At 31.5% G+C, this 21,127-nt stretch overlaps 1 protein-coding gene across 1 annotated transcript in view; it reads right to left on the bottom strand.

The window, feature by feature from the left end:
- LOC126774437 (collagen alpha-1(XV) chain-like) overlaps positions 1–21,127 on the bottom strand; it is a 161,627-nt gene that overhangs the window by 34,534 nt on the left and 105,966 nt on the right. Inside the window, exon 4 of the mRNA XM_050495965.1 lies at positions 18,146–18,693. Coding sequence (XP_050351922.1) covers positions 18,146–18,693 — 548 coding nt within the window. The remainder of the gene's footprint in view (positions 1–18,145; positions 18,694–21,127) is intronic.

The following is a 21,127-nucleotide window of genomic DNA, read 5'->3' as shown; positions in this document are numbered from 1 at the left end:
ATGAGAAATATTAACCATTAATCATATCGCCAATGCGCCAACAAACTTGGGAACGAAGTCGTTATGTCTCTTGTGAAGAAAGAATAAGAAATTTCTTCTCAAATGAAATTTACAACATATACATATAATGATAATTTTGCTATTCTACTAGTATTTTGAGTTAACCGTTCTAAAACTTATTACATTTCGTGGATTTACCAAACGAAAAATCACTTGAATTAAAAATCGCCGGCAATCTACGTAAAAACAGGTGACGTCAGAAATTGATTACAGTACATAAAATGAATTACAGTTTATAATAAATATAATAATAATAATAATGATAAATAAAATTATCTACAGTATATATACTATAGTATATATTACACTATTGCAATTAGGCTGTTGATTAAATTGATTAAAAGAACGATGCAAAATATTTACACCGGAAAACTTATTTTTACGATTTACTTGGGCACAAATAAAAGTTTAATAAACAAATATTTATTTTCAATTACTTATTAATTACAATATATTTGTTTATAAGACCTTTTTGCTTTTCCAATAACATTAATTGTCTTAACACATCCTCATATATAATAATTAGTCAAGGTATATAAAAACAAGCTTTTATTTAGCCTTGTTCATTACTAATAAAACTTAATGTAGGTTGTAATCAATAGAATTAAAAGTGCTGAAACAAACAGTTCAATCGGTTGTTTGGAAGTGGTTTAAAATTATTTAGCAGGATCCACACATATTAACAGCATGAAAGATGCATATTTAGATAAGTGAATGTAATTAAATACTTACTCTGTCAACTATTCGCGGTGTAGGTTTCTGGCTCTGGCTGAGCTTTTCTGCTGTTCCTAATTGAGGATGCTCCTTTTTATCAAACAGTCCAAGTGTAGATGTGACGGCCAGTCCGATACCCACTAGTACTAACAACACCAGCGAACACATACACAGTTTCGATTTGTGCGACACTACCATCGCCATTTTGTATTTGCACGATCACAACACACTTTTATTAACCCTTTATTCTTATAAAGTTTATTAATGTTGTTACTATGATATAATCTAGTTATTTTATAATAGTTAAAGTTATAGATTTTTTGATCTAGAATATATTTGTTGTATCTAATCGGTATTGTATTTGTATAAAAACTTTGTTATTTCCAACACTGCGTTTCAATGTTAAGGTAAATATTTCCCGTTGAATTGACTTAATATTTTTTTTAATAATAAAATTTGTACCAATATTTAAATTGAAAGTGATTTTAATTTTTGGTCACTAAGCTATATGCTTAAAGAGGTTTAAAATAATTAAATATTTGTAACAGTTATCAGACAAAACGACAGTGCATATTTTGCTTCGATTCTATTGAAGAAATGAGCCATAGAACGTTTTCTGTCCAAAGCTTTGCAAAATGCGGGACTCGACAAAGTCACTGACAGGAAATTTCTATTGCAAATAATAATAATAAAAAAATAGTAGTTGTCTACTGATTAAGGTAGAGATATTTGCTTTAACGCTGTACAATGATAGTTACTTTGTTGAATTAAGAACAACGTTACTTTGAAAAAAAGATGGTAGTTTAAACATATTTTACTGTCTACTTTTTAGCACTTGAGATAATTTTTATTTTATTTACATGAAAGGTTTTATTGACACAATTCTTTTTAACTAATTTTCATGGAATGGTAATTAAAATTAAAAAAAATAACACATTTACGCCTGTTCTATTTTAATAGCAATTATACTTCTGTACATATAACTTTTAAAATGTACTAGGTGTTTAAAGCTAGTTTAACTGAAAGTAAATTAGTTGATTGTAGAAACTTTTATGTTAATTTGCATATGTAAATGCAACGGTATGTTTGATTTTGTGCTCGTAATTTGCATTTTTTCTCGTACATATTTAATGTGTGAATATAAACAGAAAACAAGAAAAGAAATAACAAAGGAAGATGGGTCATGTCTCAGACAGTAGGCGCTTGATTATTAATAAAGTTTGACTAAGGTCGATTACTCCAAACATGAAAACAATGTTTCGAAATTATAAAGTTCTTGACATGTAAAAGGCAATTAAAGAGGTCACAAGTCTCGAATCCCTGAAATTGGTTGTCGTGGTCTTAATTTCGTTGTGGTTTCCCCTAACTGACTTTGTAGGTGAGCTAAATGGGTTAATTCATTTCAAAGGGGTAAATGAAATCCCTCTAAATTAATTTAAATCATTGCTTTGAACCGGTTGATGTTTGATCTTGAACCGGTTATTTTATTTTTTTCCTATTAAAATAAATAGTCTTTATATATAAAAGTACCTACTAGTTGAAATAATTTTAATATTGTTTTCATGAATACTCCGAGAACAGCCAAAATGGCCCAATGGTTAGAACATTTGATCTTAACCGATGGTTGCTGGTTTGAACCCAAGCAAAAACCACAGAGCTTTCATATTCTTAATTGATGTTTACAATACATCTCATGTTCAGTAGAGGAAAACAATGTAAGGAAACCTGCATATTATGTTGGATAAAATTCTGTTATGGATACAATGTACAACCCGCATTAAAGCAGTATTGTAAATATATCCTTACAAATTATCTCCAAAGAAATGGATTCCCTAGTGGGATCCCTAGTGGGAAAACTACCGACTCATAAAATACGTTTTTAATTTTTTTTCATAACCATAGTGTGACGGGTTTTGTCTGTTACTTTTATCCCGTATAAAATTAGGATCTCGTAAAAATTGCAACATTATATACTGTTGTAGGTAGTTTATTTGGGGTAAGTAAATACTTGGGTAACCTTTAAAAACATGTCAACTATCTTGAAATGTTCAAGATTCAGGTGTTGGTTTTGGCATTGGTCCATTGTGACGTAACGTAAAACTAAGCGTTAAGACTATCTTCAAACATTCCAGTAATCTTAGGTACTTTGAAACAGATTTAGCAATAGTACGGCTAATGCAATTTATTTATATAATCTCAAAATTTATATATGCAAGCTTTCTAGATAACTATATAAATAGCCTTACCTTTTAAGCCTTACCTTCATACATGTCCTAGCTAAGGCCTGATTTTTTTAGGATATTGTCGTAAGAATAAAAAATAATTAAAAGTGTATAAAAAATAATTAAGTAGGTATAGTTTGATTTTTATGTTTTTACCCAATTTTATTGATTTTTTTAATTGCTTAGGTATTTAATGAAATTGTATTCGAAAATTAATCCATATGAAAACCAAATACAGCATATAAGTTCATTACATAGCTAATTATTTCTTAATAGATAGAATAGGTAGAATTATTCATTTGTATTCTAAAAAAATGCTTTAATTTCCACGAAGCTGCGGGTTTTGCTAGTGAATAAATATTTAAAAGTCTACAGAGAATCTTGTTAAGAATAAATAATAACACGTTTCAGCTAAAGTCTACGCGATGACCTTTATCTAAGTGACCCCATAAAGCACCGTCAATGTCACTGCTTATTTTTTTCATTAAATTTATTTATTCTTATTCAATAAAATATATACATAAGTATATAAAGATATACAATAAAAACTGTAGAACGATTGATTTGTCTCTTAAAGAGATTTATTTTAGGATTGATTCTAAGAAGTCTGAGAGATTTAAAAGATTGGGAGCTGTTTTAGTATTAATATTTTTTTCAATAAAATGTAACGTAAATACATTTAATATGAAAATAACAATAATATATTGCATGAAAGTAAAAAGTAAAACATGTAATGAACAACATTACAAACTTCAAAACATAGAATAGAATTTAAAAATATATGGTGCTGATATTATTTAAGAATATACAAAAATAAAGTTTCAGATACCTGCGGCGAAATAGGAAATAATTTTCATAGAGTAAATTTTGTAAAACGTGATTTAAATGATGCACTTGAATCTATATATCTTTGTAAGGATATATCTAAAAGCGTTCATATAACATCCTTAAAAATACTAAATATAGGATAAATACGGTTAGGATATGAAGTTTCACGTGCAGTTGGATAGGGAGCCATTTTGAGTGACGTTGAGAATTCCGGGCATGATCAAGTTTTTGCAATCCATAAATAAAACGAAAGCACAAATTCTGTGGTCGTTCCAATTCAAATACAAAACGTTGCTTTTGATATTACAATCACCATTAAAATATTATTTACAGGATTAAATTAAAAGTAAAGCTACCAATAATGTTATGAGCAAGCTTTGAGCCCATTCTTAACTACAAACTAATGCAATATTTTGAAATTCGTCACTAGCTCGTTACGTGTGTAAACAGACGCATGGGCTGTTTACCGCGTCGCCTAAAAGGACGAGAGAATTTTTTTGCACTAGATTAGAACTGAGCACTAACGTCACAAAACACTCCCGTTAACCACATGAAACCAAAGCAATTACACAAAGAACGGGAGACCACACAAATATCGCCACAACAGTTCGCTCGCTTAGTTGCTACTAAAATTTGGTAACATCAGCTGTTACGAAGTCGATATCTCTGGCGACGTCTAGTCTGAGATGTTGACCTCGTTATCTCGAAGCCTATAGAATCCCGAGGAACTGCGTTGGATTTTTTTTTCTTTGAGAGGAGCTATTCGACAATATAGCCTTTTCACCTCAACGTTAACTAAAGGATTGTGAGCCTAAGTTTGTCACAATTTGTCAGATCTATAAGATGGTTAAGCATCAGTTAACTTGTTTGAACTTTTTGAATTTCAAAGGTACATCTCATTAGTTAAACACTGATTTCTCCCTTTCTGGCATTGTTAATTTGTCAATCGAAAGAAGAAGACAGGTATTGTTCAAGTAATCACCCACTTAACATCGTTTAAAATTAAGGTAGTAGTAATTTCAAGTAACTGCTATTAAATTCAGAATATGTGTAGTTATGTATTAATCGTCCCTGAAGTATAACCCTTATCGAAATTCTTTTGTAGAACTTAAAGATCGTCTCAACTTAACTAAAGTTTCGAAAAAAACGGCTCAACTTAAAACATTTTTAACTTTAAAACTTTAGAGGGGCGAATTCCTTCGTTTGAAGAATTTTCGAATGAGAAGTAAAAATTCGCCAATAGTTACAGAAGTAATAAGTAGAGGAAAGGAATGTTCAACGTCTAAATTTACGAGTTCCAAACTTTCATCGAGTTCGTATCGATTACTCGTAGTAGCTGTTCCACAGTCAATATAATGGCGTCGTCCGGTCTGCGAACACGACCGCGTTATCTCAAGTGCCGCAGTGAGCCAGTTAAGAATAAACCTTTTTAAATTTATTGCAATTAATTAAATTGATTATAGTAAAGGTGACGATGCAAGTTTTTTTTTGAATGTGATTGGAATAAAATTCCGAATGTTTCTTTTAGATACTGTTCATAAATCATTGGTTCTTTCTTGAATTATGAGGTTCATTTATTGTGCAAAAATAGCAAATGAATGTTTTTCTATGAGTATCTACTATCCCATTTTATGAATTTATTGATTTTAACAAATGGTTTGCTTCATGAAGCATCGAAAACCAATTGGCGGAATAGTTAATTAATTAAGTAAACGGAGTTGCATTACAGGTGCATGGCTTCGTTCGTGTAATCATTCTACGCACTGTTAGTGGTAGTGGATTTTCAGTCAGTGGTTGAATAACCAAAAATTAAGTAGAGGAATGAGAGGGAACCTTATCATCAAAATGGATGCAAAATATTTCAAGCTAATGTGAGAAAAAAATATTTATTTATTTTAAGTAAAGTTTTCAAAAGTATAATTAATTTAATGATATATTTACAAGACAATATTATTATTCACATTGACATGAATTATATATTAACGCTTGTTACGTAAATAGTCTAAATTTGCGAATTGCAAAACACGGCTACTTGTATAATAATATATACTAAAATCTCTGAAACGCGCTTCATCTTTTATGTATATTGGTTAAGCAGTTTTACCAGTTATGTACTACAAAAAAAAAGTCTCGTCACTTATAATAAGATTTGCCATATAAGTAACTTTAATTTAAATTATATTTCTATTTGACAAAAATGATTTATTTTGCGACATTATGAATATAATATGTATTTACCTCAGCTTTTCAAATTGTTTTTAATCTGTTCTTATTTTTAAAATTACTTCATAATATGAATGAGTATGCTTTAAATTATATAATTTTGGAATCAGGTCTCTGCCAACACAATTACGCCAGTGCGACACAACGCTCGAAGTGGATATTATTACAGCAAAATAAAATTATAAAGACTAGCTGAAATGGTCGTTTTTATAAGTTATTTATATGTAGCAATGTACACTCTTTTTAATTTTGAACCTGACACTTTTACAAAATAAAAAAAATAGTCTCTTCAGCCGAGAATGTATGTACGGTAAATTAGATTGCTTTACTAATATGTTTTTTTTTTTATAAAGAATAGGCAGACAGACGGGCAAATGGGCCAACTGATGGTAATTGGTCACCACAGCCACATTAGCATAGAAGCATGTAAGAAACATTAACAATCCCTTACATCGCTAATGCAGCAACAACCTCGGAAACTAAGACGTTATACCCTTGTCCCTGTAGTTATACTCGCTCACTCACTTTTCAATACGGAACACAACATTACTAAGTAATATTGTTTTGGGTCGAGATGGCTCAATGGTTACAACTCTTGAATCTTAAGCGAAGATTGAGGGTTCAAACCCCGGCAAGCACCACTGAACTTTTATGTGCTTTTTGTTTGTAATCTCGTGCTTCACGATGAAGGTGAAATTTAATTGAAATTCTGCCACATATGTATTCCATTAACCTGCCACAGCGTGGTGGAATAAGCTCCAAACTTTCTCCTCAAAAAAGGACAGGAGGCCTTAGCCCAGCAGTGGGAAATTCACAGGCACTGACACTACTGACTGTTTTCGGGTAGAATATCTGATGAGCGGGTACCAACTCAGACGGGCTTGCACAAAACCCTACCCTCATGTAAGTGCAAGACCGATAAAAACAAATAAACTAAAAATAAATATTAAGCACTAACGATACGAAGATCATTTTGGTTCATAAATAACTTTGCCTGTGGGGGTAAAGACCATATAAAAAAGACCCATTGAAACGAAAGAAGTCTGGCTGTCGCCTATACGACACCTAGACTGGCTATAACTAAAAATTGGTCAAGGTGAGATTCTATCGATTTCCCATTTCACGTCATTTGATATTATGCTCATCCTACTTATATCATGTTTGATAAAATTGTATAAAATTAAAACTTAACTAACTTAAAAAAACAGGACAAGCACTTTTTTATTGTAAGGCAGCCTAGTGATTTTTTTCTGCCAATTAACTTGCAGTTCTGTGCAATTACGCTCTATGAGACCTGTACCAGCTCAGTTCTTATTCAAAATACTACTTTTACTAAGTGGACTTGTCAAAATGAAAAAAAAATGAAATTGAGAAAAATTCCGGAGTTTGTTACTTATAGTCATTAAAATACATCATAAAAGTAAGATTCTCTATTCTTTGTTGTATTATCTATAATATTTACTCGTACTTATGGAATTTTGTAATTCCAATGTATATAGGATATTTAAATGGTTTATTTTATTTTTTATAAAAAATATATTAAAGATTTTATATTATAATACATCTAAAATAACTTGATAGTAATGCAACAGCGCAGATAACACTCAACTGAATATTTCATCGAGAGAAGATGTGTTACAGTCGGAGTGTAATGTTACTATAAATATTTATGGCAGATACTAGGGAAATGCACATTACAATATTATTAAAACAATGCAAATTTATCAAATAAATATACATCAGTAATGTATCTCATAAATTATACGACATTCATTTGTGTGTCATGCAGAAAGTATGTATTTTGCATAATGTTTTTTTTTTTTTTTTTTAAGTTTCTCATTGTTTGTTAATATGTCTGTCTTTTTAACCTAACGTGAATTAAAAAGAATGAACCTGGAACAAAAATTCCAAAAAAAAAACTAGGCTATTACTGTTTTGGATATATTTCTATTTTTTTTATTTACGTGGTATTATTATTAAAATTAAAACTTGTATATAATAAGATTTAGAATTAATTAATTTGCCAAAAAGTCTGAATATCGGTTATTAATAAGCTTTATTTTCTGTGGCAGCACATTTTTATCCTTTTATTTGCAAGCTGCCAACGCCGTAAGCATCAACTTATATAATAAAAAAAACAATCTGACAGTTCAATAGAATGAAAAATTACTCTTACAAAGATAATGCGACTGTATCATAAATCAAACGAGGGAGTCTGTACTATTTTGTGCCAAAATCGCTTAATCGCTTTAAACATTCTCATATGAATTACATTTTCATATTATTTGGAATTGTTAGAAGCACGTATCAATTTATTCCATAGATTGATTGACCTAATTTTTCATGAACTAAATATTTTATGGAATGACTATTGAAATGCATATACATACGTGGCTAAGTTGCACTGATTTAGTTTTGTCTAAAACAAGAAATACATGATATATGTAATTAACAAAATAACACAGTTACCTATATTATACAAGTATATGACAATAAAAAATATTTTAAATTATTATTTGTTTTCCAAATACTTAAATGTTAATTAAAAGCAATCATAAGTTAATAATCATCAGCACTTAAATGTCATAATAACACGAGCATTAAGAAAAAAAAAAGTGAAGAAACGTCATAAACCATGTGTCTTTGTTGACATCGGACGTTACCAATATGGCGGCGGTTACGTCACGATACTTCGCGGTGACATTTGTCACGTGACGTGATGTAAACAAATATGTTTACTGTACCGCGTGCGCGCGGTACAGCCGACCGATCTAGACTGAGATGAGACTTCCCACATTTGGCAAAAATACAAGGATAAAACTCAATAAATAAGAGCATAAAATATTCGAATTATAGAGAGAAAAGTTTTTGCCAATCTCCCAATATCATTGGATTAATCATAACTAAAAGCTAATTCCGGTTGTGTAAATCAATGTATTGGGCTCATTAAAATATATATGAATAGAAAATATATTCTTTTCATGGCTATTCGGATAAGGCATAGTGGTTCAACTGACACGTTATGAAAAAGGCTATGCAAAAGGAAATTGGAGCAGTCTTTTTGTGGCTATACATCTAGAAAATGACAACCCTTGTAGGCTCCATTGGCCTATATGATGTGATAGTGAGCGGCTCTTAAGCTTTTGAAATAGAGATCAGAATCCAATGTCGAAAATGGTCGTAATATTCATAGCAATACATATTTCAGATTTATGTTCAACAGTTCAAGTCTCGGTCAGCCTCTAATTCAAAACAAAATGATACCATTTTTATTATTAAGAGCGGCAAATAATTTGTACTTTATGAAAATAAAACGATGAAAGTTTTTATTAAATCTTTTGTTCACGAAAGTATCTGTTATGACTGCTTTTCATTTTAATAAAAACATAATGTTTATTGAGTAATAATAGGAAACACTTTAAAACAAAAAGTAAAACCTGTAATTGCTGCTGGGCAAAGGCTTGTCTCCCTTTTAGGAATAGATTATTCCACCACGCGGCTCCCATACCATTCCTGCTTCCCCCTTCCTTCTTAAGTCCACGCGAGCTGGTTCTCGATGTCACCGCCTAACTGTGACATCAATTCCATCGCGAACAAAGAAATTTGGCAACTCCTTTCTTTGTCGCACTTCCAAAAAATGGAATTCCTTACCAGCTCGCGTGTTCCCCTCCTCTTACAACCCGGGTTCCTTCAAACGAGGCGTGAAGAGGCATCTTGCGGGCCGGCAAGGCGAAGGCGGCTAGTGCAGAACGTTTTTCCCGTCTGTACTGGCCGACGACACGTTTGGACTCTACTACCACTTACCATCAGGTGGAGTAGAGTCATTTGCCCTCCCGGCGAATATAAAAAAAAAAACAAAAAAAAAAATACGCGGTGAATACGGTAATGACGAGATGAATTATAAATACTAAATAAGCACATGAAAACTCAGCGGTGATTGCTTGGATTTGAATCTGCTGTCATCGATTAAAATTCACGCGTTCTAACTACTGGGCCATTGGTCGTCTCCACTCAAAACTTAAATAGCGAAACGCATTTTAATTTCATTGTAATTATTTATTAAAAACATCAAATAAAACATCATAAATGTAAACCCCTTGTGCCTGTAATCACTGGCTCACTCACTTCCAAATATTGGCACTTCAATGGGCTTGCACAAAGCCCTATTACCTAGTATACATACATAATGATAACCAATATACTTATTATGTAAGTAATAATTATATAATATTAGTTGATTTTAAGTGTTATAGATATAGAGTGAGTTCGCGCGTCCAAAATTTAGTTTTTTTCCGACACGAGCGGAGATCAGATGCGAATATAGCAGGCATCAACTCCCTAATAACACATTCCATTGCTTTATTGAATCATGGACTATTTATTATAATTGTTTTATTGAAATAAAAAATTGTGAAATACCATGTGTAATCAACACATTGTATTTGAAACATGTATATCAACCGCACCCCCTTACTTGTCTCATTAAGAATGAACAAATATTTTCGGAAAACAAAGGGAAATCTTAGCCCAGTTGTGGTATATTTTTGGGCTTAGTTAAATATGCCCATAGTATAGTCGAGAGGGCCTAGTCGTTAGAACGCGTGAATTTTAACCGATGATCATGGGTTCAAACCCGGGCAAGCGCCACTGAATTTTCATGTGCTTAATTTGTGTTTATAATTCATCGCGTGCTTGACGGTGAAGGAAAACATCGTAAGGAAACCTGCTGTGTCTAATTTCATTAAAATTCTACCATATATTCTACTAACTCGCATTGGAGCAGCGTGGTGGAATAAGCTCCAAACCTTCTCCTCAATATAATATAAATATAATACGGCCCCGTTAATATTATTTAATCTATAGATATAAATTGAATTTAAAATTACTTCTCAATGGTTTTATATAATTACGCTAGGCTGTAAAGCGTGCTGAGAAAACGTAGCGTATATTATTGGTAAATAAGAGAACCATTTGAAAAATATATACTAGAATTTAACACGCGAACACTCTACACGTTTCAACTTATATATCAATAGTATATAATACATACTTATACAATTACAGATCTGATCGCGCTCGTCCATATTTTTTGGGTATAGATGTAAGCATATATGTATATAATGTTTATTTTTTATAACATATCCATTTTTTTTCTACACCTATCTAAAATGATTATAAATAAGAATACATCTTGGAAACACGAACGTCATTTATATTAAAGTATATAATTATTGAAAGAGAAGGTTTTTTTAAGATATTATGTAGGCGAACAAACAAGTGGAACACCTGATGTTAAGTGGTCACCACCGCCCATAGACTTTGGCATTGTAAGAAACATTAACCATCCATTTTCATCGCCAATGCGCCACCTAAGTAACTTGGAAACTAAGATGTTATGTCCCTTGTGCTCATACACTGGCTCATACACCCTTAAAATCAGAACACAACAATACTAGAATATATGATGAGTGGGTAATGGTCTAAGATCCGAACTTATTCAGATCTCCTACTAAGTGTGTATATATATATATATATATATATATATATATATATATATATATATATATATATATATATCATATATTAGCTAATCGCCCGGCTTCGGACGGGTGGATAAGAAGAAAAATGTATTTTGGACAGGGTTTGCGTAAAATCCGTTGTTAGTGAGTTCTACGTTGTGCAACAAATATCAAGTCAATCGGGCGTATAGTTTAGGAAATGTCTTGATAATTAGTATATGTATCTATTTTAATGGAGTTCTATACTATCCACATTGTTATAACTCGCTGTTAGACGAAGTTCAACCGATCAAAATCGACAGTTTGGACACGAGTGATTGGAGCTGAGTATAGGCAAACCGTGTATGCCAGTACCGTTATAAAGTTTTAATTTAATACAATTAAAATAGTAGGTGCATTCAAAATATTAAATGACCATAGATTAATTAATTTAAAGAAGTACCAGAATTTTATGTAATAGAAATAATACTTGCTTGAAATAATTTATTAATGGAATACTGGTGATATTTTTATTTAGTAGCCGCTCAAATAGACAGTCTACTGATATAAGTTTAATTATTTCCTTAAGTACACTTAGCAATGTAATGTATTGATGTTTGACAGTTGAAGTGTGGAGCCTAGACGGGCTGACGCAAACGCTTGCTACCAGTTTAAAAAAGATAGTATTAACAGGTAGTATTAACAGGTAGTATTAATAGGTACCTATATCTATGTTTCGATTGTTAGTTTTTCAGATTCAGTATAAGTATTACTAATGCATTAAACGGACGTGTCATCGATAAATATGTACAGTACAGTAACAGCCTGTTAATGTCCCACTACTGGGATAAGGCCTCCGCTATATTTTGAGGAGAAAGTTTGGAGCTTATTTCAACACGCTGCTCCAATACGGGTTGGTTGAATACACATGTGGCAGAATTTCAATGAAATTAGACACATGCAGGTTTCCTCAGAATGTTTTCATTCACCGTCAAACACAACACAGACAGAAACAGAGATGAATTATAGACACAAATCACGCACATGAATATTCAGTGGTGCGTTCCCGGACTTGAACCCACGATCATCGGTTAATATTCACGCGTTCTAACCATTAATGGCCATCTTGGCTTCCGATAAACATGTGAGGAAATGTAAAGTATAATTGTATATTTTGTATAATTTTTTGTACTACGGCTCAGTCAAATCAATATTTTTTTCATTTATATAATAATAATAAATATTGTTTTTTATTTTGTATAAGAGCAAACATATCTATGAAAATTTATTTGATGTTATATATGAATCTTTTAGGTACAAGTAAACAATTTTATGTTTAAAAACATGCGTGACGTCATGTTGTACCTCTGTTTAAAGAACATAGGAAAAAAAAAAGTTTTTCAAATATATATTTGCATAAATGAAGATGGTCATTTAAGTGTGAACGTGGGTTAAATTCTGGATACTGAAGCGACCGTAGCGCCATTTGTAGTGGAACATCTGTGTTCCATGCAAAATAAACGCATAATACCTAGAATTTCAATGCTGCAATTATTCGGACGCTTATAAGAAGCTAAATGGTAATATTACCCAAGCGTGAAATTTATTGTCACATGTTCAAATTTTAAATTAGAGTTTTGAGATTTTCTTTTGTTTTAAGTTTTTTATATAACTGCTATATCTAACAAATATATATAGTTACTGTACAGTACAGTAATAGCCTGTTAATGTCCCACTGCTGGGCTAAGGCCTCCTCTTCCAGAAGGCTTAGTAAAATAGTTAATATAGTTAATCATACCAATATTATAAAGAGAAAAGTTTTGTTTTTTTAGTTTTTCCGTTCTCAAGCAAAATACTCTATTAATTCGATTGATTTTCATGGTTTTTGTTTCTTAGACTGTATAGAATATTAATACATATGTTGCATATTATTTAAGGTAAAGCTTAGTATGTTGTCGTCGCTCATAGGGGGGTATTTGCCTTAGTCACCACGCTTGGCAGGCGGGTTGGTGACCGCAGTGGCTGGAAATTTTTCACTAATAGCGCTGCTGCCCGTTATCAGCATTTGCATTTTCGGATTCCAGCATTTATGTGGTTATACCGCCACGATTTCGGTCGCCAGAGCCTCGTTCGTTGATTAGCAGGATGTACCAACGAGATGTTGATGTAGTCGCTGAGAAAATTGTCGGTCCAGGTGATTTCTGAGTGAGCAATGAAGTTATTTCTATCACACAAGTGTATACATTACGATTTTTAAAATCAATTAAATTAGTGTTGATATGAATTTTTGTGTATAGCAAATTTAAACGTACGAGTACATACAGTATTACGCAGACCCCACAAGCTTAGCTTGTTACATGAGCGTGTTAGGGTTAAAAAATATTAACACAAACATCCGCCCCACATTCATTGAGATGAGTTTTCAACACGGCACTCATCACACTTCAACTGACAAAATTATTTTTACTTCATTCGATATGAAATTTGAACTTTATGATATTGTAATAAGATACATAATGTATGAATTCCCGGTTATACGACTGTAAATAATTTATAAAGACATAAGAGTGCGTCTGAGTGGCAGATATTTGCAAGTGTTATAGCAAATCTAAGTGCACGTTTAGAGATACTTGTCTGTCTGTCTGAACGCAAATGTATTGTTTTTTCACATAATATTTTTAAATAAATTATTTTATATTGTCGTAGTTCTGTATCCTTTTCTGTTTTGTTATTGGAGTCACTTTTATTATACATAAATTTCTGTAGATTTAATTGGAGTTAGTAACTTACTTGTGAATATAAACTTTAGATACTGCAACAGCAATTCTAAGGAAGAAATACAATTTTTAAAAATTAAGATGTTCTAAATATAATTTATTCAAGGATTTTATTTTTCCATATAAGTAATGAGTGCAACTAACGGACAGTATGTATACGTTTTATTTTTTTTAATTTAGACTGAAGAGTCGAAATATTTCAGTAGTTGGATCACGTGTATTTTAATCGATAAGTGCGAGCACCTTTGAATTTTCATATGCTTCATTTGTGTTTATAATTCATTTCGTGTTCGACGGTGAAGGAAACATACAAGTATCGGTTAAAAATGTTCCACATTTGTATCCACCAACCCGCATTGGAGCAGATTAGTGGAGTAAGCTCCAGAGCTGTTTCCTTAAAAGGAGAGAAGGCCTTAACCCAGGAGTTGGACATCAAAAGACTGTTACTTTATTTACGTTAAACACGTTGACGTTAAAAATATATATTAATTTCTCAATAAATTGTACGTTGATATTCGTTTTGAAATGCTTAAAGTTTTTATAAAAAGTTTTTTATATATAGTGGAAATTCTACACATCTGCTCATTACTAGAGCTACTGTAGGGGTGAGAAATTTCCGAACTTGCTCTAGATTGGAATGAAGTAGAGTTGCCTTCATCATATTTTAATTTATGCCTTTTATATTTATTCCGTAGTAAGCTTAAATGTATGTTTAAAAATCCTTACTAATATTATAAATAAGATAGTGTGTTTGTTTGTTCGTTACGCTTTCACGATTTAATTTCTGAACCGATCAGGATATAGGGTATCAATCACCGGCCTAAAACCGGCCGAATTCTGACTCGACTAGACTCGACATAACCAAGATTTACGAAGTACAGAAATGTTAGCACTGTCGAACTTCGAGTTAAAATTTAATAACTTTTTATTGGAACGCGCCAGGGTTTGAACCCTAGACTTCGAGAATTGCAGCTATTAGACCAACTAGGCAGTCGATAATTGACTGGTTATAAAATAATAGTTAAAGTATCAAATAATACTATGGATAAGATAGAAATTATAGGTTAAAAGGAGTTAGTATTAAACTTAACCCTCTAGCGCAAATTGCAATGCAAAAGTCAACTTACTACTGAATAAATACAGATATTAACAACAGATATTGTAATTTAATATATTAAGTACTTATGAGCATATAATAAATATTGAGTCTTATATCTATTGGTGTAAAGTCTATTTTACTGATGTTGTGATATTAACGTACCTGTGCAAGAACGATAATCAACTGACACTATTCACTATAGCTCTATAACATGGTCTGAATGGCCCTAGGCTCTTTAAAATTACACTACGGATTGAGTTTCCAGTCTGTGCATATTTTATAACTGCGAGAACACGGGCCGGCATAACGGCCACTAGCCAGGTGTACTTAAAACACATAAAATAATTTCTTTCGAGTTGAGATCGCCGGTGGTTAGGATACGTCAGCTGCCAATCTTAATTAAATATTACAGATTCAAACCCGAACAAGGTTTTTCATGTATTTAATTAAAATTCATTGAAGGAAACCTTTTTGTTGGATGAAAATCTGCCACATGTATATTCACTAAGGTTTCGTAGCGGCATGGTGGAATAATCTCCAAACATCTCCTCAAAAGCAGTCAAGCCTTTTACCCAGCAATAAGATATTACTGTTTTTTTATTTATTTTTTATTTATTAATCAAAGTTTTCCCTGAATAAAACGCATTCGCTGCTACACTTAATTATAAAGAAAATTGTTTATGAAAGAGCAGCTAGCACTAAACCTTACATGTTACAGAAAATTGAGTCGACAAACTTATCCGATGCAATTTGGAAGTGAAACTTACATCAGGATGATATATGCAAACTCGACCTCGTTGGTCGGAAGTTCCGGGAAGTTTAGGTAACTTCAAATGGCCGTAGATGGCCGAGAAAAACATCCGAGTCAGAACATACTCTTTAAATTTAGTGCGATTACAAATGTTAAGTAATTAAATATTGTCGAAGCATCAATTATTGATATGATTCAATCGAAATCATGAATCGAGTTTTTATATGTTAAAGTTTATATTGTAATTATTTAAATTTAATAAAGTAGTTTTTTAAATTGCATATTTAAATCTAAAATCGAACCTTCTTTGAATTTTATGTGTTCAAAATATTTCAATTTATCGAAAGAGAATACTAGCGGTTTTTATAGTGTTTTCATCGATATAAGTCACCGCTAGATGGCAGCACATTAACTACTACATCATTCAAAAAATCGCCATAATAATTATTATTATACGAGTATACTTAAGCACTGAGAAAACTTTGCGCAGGTCGTATAGGATAATAATTTACAATAGGCATTGCGACTCATCACGGGCATTTATTAAGCATAAAATTCAGTTATGTTCTTACATATATTTGACATGTCATTCTGAACTAATATTAAATGCAAAACATTTTCTTTTCGCAGGTTTTTTAAGACTTGAATGTCGGTTAAATTAACTCGCTTCGTCTAATGCAGTGTCGGTGAACATCCATTTTTATGTGGATTATAACGCGTCTTTGCGATAAAATTGTGTTTATTTATCACTAAGCCTTTGTCTTCAAAGCGTGTGATAAAATGTTGAACTCTTTATAACAAGCATTGAACATGTGTTTGAAATAAAATAATATTTGTATGACGACCATTGTAATGGATGATGTCTTTATCTATGAGAAAAAGTTTAGTGTATTTTATTTGTTTATCAAATACGATAATAATATTTTCAGTAATAATAATATATTCTTAACGGTTTGTTATTTGGTTCATAAGTAATGGTGACAGAAACTTATTGATATTGTCATTTTTTATATAGAGCTACAACAAGAAGATTTAGCGTCGTTTTTTTGTTAATATGTGTGGCCGAATAATTTACTATTAAATTTTAAACTGGTTATACCCAAACGGTAGATTTAAAATTTGACACTTTAGGGGCTGGTGGCTATTAAATAACTTATTAAATATATCTATTTTAGCCCACGAATTAATTATCATAAGTCGGATTTATAAGATATTGTTACTGGTTTTCCCGGGTTGATTAAATGACCTCTCAATACTATAATATTTCAAAGGCTTCGTTTATTTCCTAACACTTCGATGTATAATGTTTATAATAAGACTTGTTATCAACGGTTAGGTGATCGATATTACAAACAAACAAGAAATTCTATTCGCAACTTCTTAGTTATCACCTAATCACATAAAGTAGTTCGAGGTGAGTAAAAAGATACTTTCCCCAGTTCCTAGTTCTAACTCGCACTTAATAGAAAAGTTTCGAACTAGTAATGGATATCCGATCGATAATTGAATGTTACTTAACGACGGTCTTATACCTCTTGCGACAAATTTACGTTTGTAATAAAATTAAAGATTTGTAATGATATGAAAGTAGGAAACGATAAATCTATAATTTTGTCTAATTCGATTTACGATCGATAAATTGACAGATGATTTGTGGACAATGATTTAGAAATCGACTTTAATTTACGTCGTCACAATATTCTCTGACATTATATTGGAAAATGTTGTTGCCACGTTCAATTCAAAGATTCAATTATTTACGATTCGATCATTATATTGACATTTTAGATATTTCTGACATTAATCTTTGCCCGTATGCGGCTTTAATTCTCTCTGCGCAATCTGGTTGCGGTCGAGTTGCAAGATACGTGAGTATATATATGTATGTAACAATATTATTTTCCAATATACTGGCGAAGCTATTGATAATTAAAATACATTTCTTATCACACACTAATGCATATTATACTTACGTGAAATGCTCCTCTTATAAGCGGCCCCGCTTGCCCCACGTATAGTGTCGAGGCAGAATCAAAAACAAGTTCAATTGGATTTCTCTTTACCATTAATGTATCAAATTCTTGACAATTCAGAAACAATGTAACATTATGCGTTGTCACTTTTAGGGCAAACCGGCTCCACTTTTTAGAAAACGATGGCACGACAAAGGAAGCAATAGTTTGACTCAAAGCGTAAATATTAGCATCGGTATATAGAAGAGAGATATTTGTCAGTCCCGGGCCAGATGGTATTAATTGGACGCCCAATTGGACGACAGTTTCCAAAGGGTTTACTACGGAGAAGAGAAATCCACCGTCTTTGTTTGCAGGTCGGACGGTAGCGGTTATTGAAAATTCCGCATACAGTTTCTCGGGCATGAAAAGCCTATACGGTGATTTAATATCGGAGCCCGGTTTGAGGCCATACGCAGGGAAACCATCAAGGCCTTCGTCGAAATATTGAGTCTTCGGGTTGCTGAATGGAACCCCAATAGCGTGCAGCAAGTCGTATTCCGGAATATCTGAAAAGCGATAAACGTATCTTTATTTTATGGGCACTTAACAGTGCTTCTTATAGTTTAGTTTTGTTTGTGGTGTGTTAATTTCTTAACTAGTTCAAGGAAAATTTATGGTTACAACTAGGTTACTTTACAACTTTGTTTTATTGCGGTTTGTTATGTCTCACCGAATTTATTGGACGTTGTTAAATTAAATTTAAAAAAACAATCAATTCTTCCCCAATTCCCTTACCTTTTTCCCAATTCAAATTTAAAAATATATTATTAAATAAGTTAAAGTTGTTATACCCAAAACGTCATAATGACGTTTAAATTTAGGAAAGATTTCTAAACAGAAAATTACTTGAGGTCGATATATAATATTTGCACTCATGTATTATTTTTAATTTGTAATTCATAGTTTTTTTTTAATAAAAACATAACAAACAAAACAATTTTCGTGTATGGGAGGTACACTTAAGTTGCTGAAAAAATTAAATTTGATATAATGTTAAAATGCCGATAGTTTAAAAATTTTCTAATATTTAGAGAGTTTTAGAGTTTGAGCCAAAAAAATATTAGATGTGCCATGTTTTCAAGCGTTGACAATTAGCCAAACACTCGCTTTAAAAGCGCTGTTAGAAATTTCGGTCCAGTGTGCGGACGTGTTTGAAACCATGCGGGCGTGTAATCATTAGGTTTTGTGTATGTATGTTATTATGAAACAAAGCATGGACTATGGGATTTAATATTTTATAGCCTTTTATTTTGATGTAGCAACATTTATCTTAATATGGCTTTATGCTATTAATTATTATCAGGCGTTAATTTTATAACACTATATTATTATGTAAAACAATGATAAATATATTTGATAGAACATGATAATTTTGCTAATAAAACCATAAACTTTGAGTTTTATTAAAATTGTAGTTAACATGTAAGCATTGTGAAGGACCTATACTTTTAGTGCTAGTGAGTTACAACCTGTTCGTTCTCTATCTCTTGACCCTGATGATCAATCTTGTGATGAATGTATCAATCTTTCACAATTATTATTTAATATTATATTATTATTTAATTTTAATATTTGTAGAGTAGATATAGATGTCATTTTATCGAAAATATGATTGATAGCCGAAAATGAAACTAAATTAACAGTGTTAAATGTTTTCTTTTATAAACAATAACAACACATTTATCATTTATTTTGTACGTAATTAGTTATAATATATGCATTGCTTTCTGAGCATTTGTCGTTATCGTTTCAAAGAACAAATTAATAAGCAATTAGTGATTGAACTGATGTAATTGAGTAGCACATTAATTACAAAAAGAAAGTTAATAGTAATTTTCATTATTTACAAAAACAAAAAATAAGCATAGCTAATTATAAAAATAAACAATGCGCTCGTACTTTAGTACACGGGCAAACATACAAATGTCATAACTAACGGTAAAAGGAAAAATATCCCGTGTATTTTTGTAGATTAAAAAATTCACGTCTCCTTTATTTTAACGGCGTACATTTTTACTGACAATTTGAGCGCGGCACACCCGTTATGCGGCCAGTCGACAAATTCGAGACATTACCACCCGCGGTTTGTTAGTTTACTATAATATAATTTTATTATAAATATTTAAAATCCACTATTGTAAACTTGAGGCGGGTAAATGTTTATACTTAAACTGAACAGTGGAACAGTTTTAAAATAGCTTTCAAATAATATATTACATTTTGTTTTATACTAAGATAAATACGTAATTATTAATACGTTAAGAGTCAAGTGAGTGATAGTCCGTAAATATCCTCTGCTCTTGAGTTCTACTCAAGTTTATTCCACCATGCTGTTTCAATGTGATTTAAATTAATCTAATTTTTTTTTTATTTCATTTGATTTAATATAATTTAATGTGATTGATTTGTTTGAATTTGAATTGATTTGATTTAATTCAAATTCATCTTGTATAACTTGATCTTATAATTTAATTCGAATTAATTTAATCTAATTCATAATATGTAAAATCTGTTAAATATTGTTATTGTAATTTTTGTCTTTTTATTATTTATGGTTTTGTATTTATGATTCCTGTTTGGTCGAAATAAATGATTTTATTATTATTATTAATGTGGACTGGTGGTTACACATGCAGTAGTGGTGGTACATTTCATCTGCCACATGCTATTTTCTTGATGTCATTTTCATGTCTATCGTCACGATGTTTTCCTTAAACGCTGAGCTCAAATTGAATTACAAACACAATTTAACGCACATGTTACGTCATTCACTCAAGAATTGGCATTCGGATATTTACTGACTGTTACTACTAGTAGCTGTTATTGTTTTTGGTATTAAATTCTGAAGTGATAATAAAAGGTAAAAATATTTTACGTAACTAAAGCCAACAACTCCAAAACGGCAAGAACGTGAAAGTCCATAAAGACACAACACATACT

The sequence above is a fragment of the Nymphalis io genome, chromosome 16, assembly GCF_905147045.1.
Source record: "Nymphalis io chromosome 16, ilAglIoxx1.1, whole genome shotgun sequence".
Lineage (NCBI taxonomy): Eukaryota > Metazoa > Arthropoda > Insecta > Lepidoptera > Nymphalidae > Nymphalis > Nymphalis io.
The sequence above is the reverse complement of the archived record's forward strand: the minus strand, read 5'-3'. Positions and strand labels throughout refer to the sequence as shown.